This window comes from Varanus komodoensis, unplaced genomic scaffold, assembly GCF_004798865.1.
Source record: "Varanus komodoensis strain SLA01 unplaced genomic scaffold, ASM479886v1 scaffold18_1, whole genome shotgun sequence".
Classification (NCBI taxonomy): domain Eukaryota; kingdom Metazoa; phylum Chordata; class Lepidosauria; order Squamata; family Varanidae; genus Varanus; species Varanus komodoensis.
In genome coordinates, this window is record NW_025335548.1 from 4,026,521 (window position 1) to 4,034,800 (window position 8,280).

The 8,280-nt window shown below is 47.5% G+C and overlaps 1 protein-coding gene across 1 annotated transcript in view; it reads left to right on the forward strand.

Moving 5' to 3' along the window:
* The first annotated feature begins 241 nt into the window (after window positions 1–241).
* The window catches only part of PPP1R1C (protein phosphatase 1 regulatory inhibitor subunit 1C), a 41,583-nt gene continuing 33,544 nt past the window's right edge, over window positions 242–8,280 (forward strand). Inside the window, exons 1-2 of the mRNA XM_044427134.1 lie at window positions 242–322; window positions 3,085–3,142. Coding sequence (XP_044283069.1) covers window positions 242–322; window positions 3,085–3,142 — 139 coding nt within the window. The remainder of the gene's footprint in view (window positions 323–3,084; window positions 3,143–8,280) is intronic.

Sequence of the window (8,280 nt, forward strand, 5' to 3'; positions counted from 1 at the left end):
TCTTTGAAGGACCGGAGGAGGAACAGTAGTGGCATCAGCCAGAGGCATTGCTGTGGATGGTGGAGCTGGGAGCTTCTCAGCCCCAGCAGCTCTGCTTGCATGCTCAGGAATTACAGCTGTTACTAAAGAGCGCTTTGGCGTGGCGTCAAGGAGTGTGCCAGGGAGAATTGCATAGACAACTCTCCGGCTTTCCTTTCAGGCAGTCTTGGGCTCTTTTCTCTTCTGCATTCTGAATATTGTCATGGAGCCTAACAGCCCGAAAAAGATACAATTTGCTGTCCCTTTATTCCAAAGTCAAATAGATCCTGAAGCAGCTGAACAGGTAAGCAGCTGGTTTTCTCTTCTTTGCTGGGGGAAAGGGGGAAGGAGTCTAAAATGTGATGCATTTCCAGATGAGAAAATCTGAGATGCTACAGAATTCCAGAAAGTGTGTGGGTACCAAGCGGAAACAAGATCAGGAGTGATCATTGTCCTTTGGATGCTAAACCATCCTGTTTTGCTGAATGTCGGCATCCTGAGGAACCTTTGTTGTCTGGATTCCCTAACAGCAGATGCTTTCTAACAGTGAGGGGGGGGTGTGTGTACTTAATCCATGTTCTTTGGTCTATATGTTAAAATATAGCATGTGAAACAAATATAGCTTGGTGGATGTTGATCTATAAAAGGAGATATCAGCAACTAATGCAGCATGTAAGAAAGTTCAGTCGAAAGAGTGATTTTAAAATGTGCTCAGTTCTCCTTAAGTTTGACAAGAGCAGTCACTATTTTCTAAATATTTGTAAATATAATTATGTTAGTGATATATTCATATGCATACGCAATTGTATTTGAAATATGAGATGCATGCACAATAAGTGAGCAAGGATTTCCCTGCATTTCAGAATTTACCATTAGTTGAATTTTTGCAAGCCATGCTCCAAGCTGCCAAACACTTAGAGCTGTCTGACCTGCTGTAAGCCTGGCAAAGTGTTAGAAACAGCAAATAAAGAATTAATGGAATGAATGAAGAAGTCATTATCTTTTTGGCTTTGTAGAATGATCTGTCCACAGCATTGAGAGTAGATGTACTGGCACAATAGTTCCTTGTGGAGATTGACAATGCAAGTTGGATTACTTCAGAAAAAAATCAGCACATTTTGTTCACTTGGGCTCACTCCCAGGTGTGCATAGAACTGAAGAATTAGTCTGTAATCCTATACATGCTAACCCCAACCCTAACCCAGAACTGAGTCCTACTGGACTGAGTCTGGCTTAATTTAGAGTAGAAATACCTAGAATTACACTGTCAAGCATCTTTCATGAAAATGCCACTTTTGTCAGGAAGAAATGGGCCCTTGAGGACAACCAAAGAATAGGATCAGACAAAATAGGTTCAAGATCTTCTCAAAGGTGAGGCATTCCTAAATAAAAAATTAAGTGTTTATTGACTAAGGTGTGGTAAGAAAGATGTTATATTTCCGTGAAGGAGTTGCAGAAGATGGAGGATCTGCAGTGATTCTTTGAGCAAGAGTCCTCATTTAAATCACCGTGGACCATGTCTACCGTATGACCTTCATTTAATTCCAATACATGCATGAAATGTACCTTACTGTTTCCGGACACTGATATTGTTACAGCCTAATATTGCATTCTTCTCCTGTGGTATCTGGAGCACCATCTCCCTTCGCCTACATTATTGGTCTCAAATGGCAGAAGGGATGCTGAAAGAAAGCAGTCTCTTTATCACTGGCCAGTAGTCTGTCTTCACCAGCAAATAAAAGCCAAGGATAAGAGATACTGCAGACTTCTGTCAGGTTGTGCCCCTTGCCCGTTACAGTGACATTGCAAATGGCACCCTGTGCCGCCCCAGCAAAAGCAAGGGGCTTGTGCTAGACAAGGGCTCTCTCCCCGCCCGTCCCCCTCCCTGTCCACCTCCATGTCACAAGACAGCTTTCCCTAAACTGCCGCCCTCCAATTGCTTGGACTGCAGCTCCTATCATCCTTCCCCTCAGGCCCTGCTGACTGGGGTGGATGGGAGCTGTAGTCCAAAGCACCTGGAAGGCTCCCTGTTGGGTGAGGGTCCCCAAAAGTGGCTTGGGGAGGACATGCTCCTCAACAGGAACCTGTCATCCAATTCCAGGGGTGAATTCTGAGCATGCTCAGTACCTCATTATATAAGAGCTTGTAAGCCAGCCAGTGTAACAAAAAGGAATAAAGAGGAATGCCCCTATTCTACACCACTACTGGCGTTGGTGGGCCAGCAACACGGGGCTGAGATTCATGGCTATTTGGATAGGACTGACCACGGATCATTGCTGCCTTTGGCAGGACTGTCCCAGTGCAAGATCAACAGGAACCTTGGAATTCCCTGTGAGATTCTGGGGCAGGCTCTTAGATTGGACAGCAGGAGTGGGGAACCTCACTGAACTGGAGGGCCAAACTCAGTGCCAGAAAAGGGGCTGCTTTCCAGGGCTGACCAGAGCTGAAGGCAACAGGGATGAGGCCAAAAAGACCAGTGTGCTTTATTTTGAATCTCTTTGTGCCTGTCACAAAGGAGAAGGCTTTCAGCCTTTTAGAATGGGGTGCGGGGAGATGGGACACCTGCTGGAAGACACCAAATAACCTGTAACTTGAGGCCAAGTGAAGACGACAAGGTGATCCGGGAAACCACAGGAGGCTGGATTGAGAGGTCCCCCACCCCAGTTGTACACAGAGCTAGCTCTTCCAGAAGCCACATGGGTATTTCAACTTCCAGAGTTCCTTGACATACACCAGTCCTGTTTGGCCAGAACAGTCCTGGTCCGTTTCTCCAACGTAGTCTTCGCAGATCTCAAGTCAAGCACAATGAATCAAAGAAAGAAGGCACAAAGAAGTATTGTTTTCCTGGCACAAGTACATGCTGATATCGCACGCAATATTTGTTTTTAGAGACTGGAGGATAGCTGGATGCTGGAAAGCCTGTTTCTATCAGTGAAGCAACCTGGTCCTCAGAGTGCTTCTTGGATGCCTGCATTCCGCAAAACAGGATGGGCTAACGGGTTGCCATTTGCCACAGATGTAGGTGTGTGACTATTAATCAATCTTCTGCACCTATATTTTCCACAGATCAGAAAACGAAGGCCCACACCAGCCTCATTAGTAATTATGACAGATTCTCCTCCTGGTAAGTCAATTGAGCAGCTTCTAATCGGCAGACCATGTGTATGAGTGCAGAATGATTGCATCACACAGTTCTACCAGCAAAGGAAACAAGAAACGGATGTAAAAGCGGGGCCTTATGGCTAGCTTTGGATTCAGGATCAGCTCACGGAAAAGGAGAAGGAGCATGCAAATCAGCCCCTTCCTGTGCTTCTCTGTCCCATTGCTTGGAGACATCAGAGGGCAACAATCTCTGACTCGAGGGACATTTTTTTCGCAAGGGGTAGTAGAATGGGCCTCGCTCAGTGAATGTTAGGGACAGGGGCATCCATGGATCCTTGTGTGATGCCCAAGGATCAGGAGAGCAACCATGCACACCTCTTTCCTTTTGACGAAGCTGGTCTCTTCAGTTGGTGCCAAAGGTGGCCAAAGGTCCCTTGGCTCCTAACAGATACCGGGAGACCTGCAAGCATTTAACCTCCAGGTTTTGGCACCACTTAGCCTTTTGCTTAGTTCTGGGCACAACTGAAGGTGAGGACTGTAAGCATCAAAACCTTGCCTGGCCGAAGGCCTCCTTACCTGCAGAGCTGCCTCCCCCACCCAGGCCCACTCCCCCACTGAAGTCTGGTCAGCACATTTTCCCATTGTCCATTTCATCTTTTGTATGTACAGCACATTGGGATGGTGATGGCTAGGAATTACCCCTCTTGCTCATGACTCAGAAACTATGGAGACACATTCCTGAAGAGGCTGGAAGCATGCTTCTTTTCCAGACATTGGGAGATCATGTAGACTAGGGGTGGGGAAACGCTTTCAGTTTGAGGGCTGATTTAAATTTTGGAGAAGCTCTCAGTTTGGGGAGAGTTCATCTTCGTGGTGGGTGGAGCCAAAGGCAAAGGGAGTCGGATCAAAAGTCCCACAAATCCCAGCTGAAAGCTCTTCCTGCCAGGAACCAAGCCTCAGGAGGGGCATTTCAGACTTTTAGAATAACATAGGAACAGAACGAGTCAGAAGGGGTCTCCTGGGCCATCTAGTCTGACCCCCAGCTCCAGCCAGCTCAGCTCACAACATGCCTACCACGTGCATGTCCAGCCTATCTTTGAACATCCTCACTGATGAGGCCTCAACCACCTCCCGTGGAAGCCCATCCCAGGCCCTCGGATAAAAGAATGAAGGATAAAAAGTCACAAGAGCCAGGGAAGCACCCAGTGTTTGATGGTCTGGGGAAAGAGGAGGGTGGGACCATCTGAGAACTCCCAGTTCATTTGGGCCTCCCAGTTCATTTGGCTGGCGTGATCCAAGGCTGACTTACAATTGGTTTCTTGTAAGAGTTTATATAATTTGATGGCATTGATAGTTGTGCTTTTGAAATTACATTTATGTATTAGATTCCTACCGCATCCCTTAGCCAAAATTACTCTTTCGATCTTTGAGCTCCTGGCAGAAGAGGCATACACTACCTCCAGGCTGTATACGCCTTCCAAGATGAGAGGCACCACACCTCGTTACTGGGGGCAATCGTGGGATGGGGTTGTCGCCCTTGAGTCCTGTGAGCTCCTCATGGGTATCTGGGTGGCCACTGAGGTGGCAGGATGCCGAGTTTGGATGGGCCTTGGTCTGTTCCAGCCTGAAAGCTCTCCTTACATTCCGAGCAGTATAGCAACATAAGTGAATAAATGAATACCCAGCTTTGGAGAAAGGCAGCTTTCTATGCTAGCCTATGACAAGCAGACAAATCCATCAGTAACCTGGCATGGTTGCCCCATTCCATGAGCAAAGTGTAGCAAGGAGACTTTGTGCCTGTGAGGGCCATGCTGGGTAAAAGTTAGGAGGATCTTCGGTAGCAGAGGTGCAGAACCTCAGGCCAAGGTGGGATTGGAGATCCAATCATTTGGCGGTTTCCTGTGGGTCTCCCTACTCTAAAAGATCGAAATGTCTCCCCTAAGGCTTGGTTACTGGCAATAAGACCTGTAAGCTACAACAGGCTGGCACTTCCAAACGTTCATCTCCTCCTCTTACACCTTCAGACCCACCCCTTTCTCCTCTGACCCCAGCCCCCGCTGGAAGGCAGCTCGCAAGAGCTTCTCTGGCGTGGAATTTGGCTCTTTCTGATAGCCATGCAGCCCACGGCTGGGGCCGTGCATATGCGCCCCATCCCAACTCCAGGCACTTCCCACCCCAACATCTGTGCACTGGGAATGTCGTTAAGGGAAGCCCTGTGGCCACCATGTGTGCACTCTTCTTGCACGAGTCGACTGCGATCACAGAGTGGACATACCTCAAGGCCAAAGTCAGGAAATGCATACATATAACAAAACCAGGTAAAAATCTGAGAGAGATTAGAACAGTTATAAAATAGCAGCTGCAGTAACACCAACATGAAACCCAACAGCAGAGGACAACAGCAATGCAAGGATCTGAAAAGTACCAACACAATTTTTAATATATATCTGAAAGACTGCAAAACCAAGGAAAAAGGAAAGGTTTCCACCTCTCACTCTGAAGACCACAATATAGCACCAGTCCGGCCTCTCTGGGGAAGGCGTCCTATAAAGGGGGCGCCTGAAAAGGCCCACTAGCACCCTAAGGGCCTGCTAGCCCCCTGCCTCTCCTCCTCCAGTGGGGACAGGCAGAGAAGGGCCTCAGCAGAGGGGGCCAGGGCCAGGGCCTGGGTTGTAGGAAGGGAAGGAGCCTCTCCTTGAGCTAATGTGACCCCGAGGGGTTGGGGCTTGGAAGACTGTCCTTGTTAATTTTACTGTGCTCTTTCTTTTCGCTGGCACCACTGCATTTTCTGTCCTGCATCTGTCCAGCAAAGGTGGATTGTTCAGGCAAAAGTGGTGACTTTTCCAACGCGGCCCCCGTTGCTGCCTGCATGCCTTGCTGGAAGGAAGCAGCAGCCACCAGTTCAAAGCCATTGCATGGAGGGAGACATAACTGGGGGGAAACAGTTACTGGTTGGGCTTTCGCTTTCGCTTACTTACATTGACTCCCTTAGTCAGAACAAGGGGAGCTAATACTTCTAGAACTAATATAACCACAAGCAATTTATGTCGCCCGCCTGTTTGAAGCCTGCACTCCCTGCTGTCTGAAGAGACAGCAGAGAAAATGTGTTCTGCAGCAGTATGCTGGCAATGTTCATTTTTATGCTATTTGGGGCCGCTGCTATCAGCAATATTGATTTCCCTTGTATGATAGTTGTAGGGATCGCAACAAGATCATGCAGGCAAAATGCTTTAAATACTGAAAGGGGCTTTGCAAACATGAGGTTTTGCTGCTGTACAAGTGGGAGCTGCAATACTGTGTTGCTCTTGTTTGGAGTTTGAGCCAGAGGCTCATGCCCTTTCCCAGGATACGCTCTTCCATCCCCCCTCCTTTTATACACAACCAAATGGCTACAAAGGGGATGGCGCTGCATCATGCGGCAATCGAGAGAATGGTGAGATACAATGGCTCATTTAAAAATGGCTATCTATAGACTTCGCAGGAAGTCCTAAAATGTCGCTAGAGTGTACATTGAGCTAAAGCCTCACATGGTGAAAGATTAATCATGGGAATAGCATTCGAATTATCAGTAAACAAAGGCTATGCAAACAAGCTCCTGATACTGTGGACTCTGGGACTCCTACTTAACGTTAACGTGTAACGTTTGATAGCTCTGCTTGAAGCTGCAAGAAGGGCAGCTTTTAATGTGTCCTTGCATGAAGCTTTCCATCGGTGCCGTGCAGCAACTTGTGGGCAAGCCAGGGTTAGTTCTGGGTTCGGCTAATGCGCCCTCAAAGTAATGCCATCGACAAGCTCCCAATCCATTTCCACCACTGTCCACTTAAAAGCCATTTGAAAAGCCCCGTCCCTTCATTATCCCGGATGTTCCTTCCCCACTTTCTATAAAAGCTGTACAGAATTTCATATCCATTAAGCAAAGTTAGGCTACTTTTTCTCTCCTGAATTGTTCTTCATTATATGCCTTATATATCAGGCGAAATCCAACCAGACATAAAAATTGCCTGCTCTTGCACAGAAATGGCCCTCATTCCACCAGAAATGCAATCCATACCCATTTCCACACACGCGTGCATAAACTTGTGTTCACATGAGCATGCAAAAGGTCAGTCCGTGGCAACTCCAGGTAGGGCTGAGCAGGGGAAATGTTGTTGTTGTTAGTCGCGAAGTTGTGTCTGACCCATTGCGACCCCATGGACAACATTCCTCCTGGCCTTCCTGTCCTCCATCATCCCCCGGAGTCCACTTAAGCTCACACCGACTGCCCCAGTGACTCCCTCTAGCCACCTCATTCTCTGCCTTCCCCTTCTTCTTTTGCTGTCAATTGTTCCCAGCAATAGGCTCTTCTCCAGGGAGTCCTTCCTTCTCATTATGTGGCCAAAGTATTTGAGTTTCATCTCCCGTATTTGGTCTTCTAAAGAGCAGTCAGGGTTGATCTCCTCTAGGACTGACCAGTTGGATCGCCTTGCAGTCCAAGGGACTTGCAGGAGTCTCCTCCAGCACCACAATTCAAAGGCCTCAATTCTTCGGCGCTCAGCCTTCCTTATGGTCTTCCTTTCTTGGCTGTAGTCACCATCTGTGGTGATCTTGGAGCCCAGGAAAATAAAATCTGTCATCTGTCAAGTTTCAAGCTAACTTTTGTGCTCTCCTCCTTCACCTGCATCAAGAGGCTCTTTAGTTCCTCTTCACTTTCTGCCATTAGAGTGGTATCATTTGCATATATGAGGTTGTTGATATTTCTCCCAGCAATCTTAATTCCAACTGGTGATTCATCCAGCCCCGCCTTTCTTATGATGTGCTCGGCATATAAGTTAAATAGGCAGGGCGACAGTATACAGCCTTGCCGAACTCCTTTCCCAATTTTGAACCAATCAGTGGTTCCATGTCCAGTTCTCAGTGTTGCTTCTTGACCCGCATATAGGTTTCTCAAGAGGCAAATAAGATGGTCTGGTACTCCCATCTCTTTAAGAACTTGCCGCAATTGGTTGTGATCCACACAATCAAAGGCTTTAGCGTAGTCAATGAAGCAGAAGGAGATGTTTTTCTGGAACTCCCTAGCTTTCTCCATGATCCAGCGTATGTTGGCAATTTGATCTCTAGTTCCTCTCTCTCTTCAAAATCCTGCCTGTACTTCTGGTAGTTCTCAGTCCACATACTGCTGGA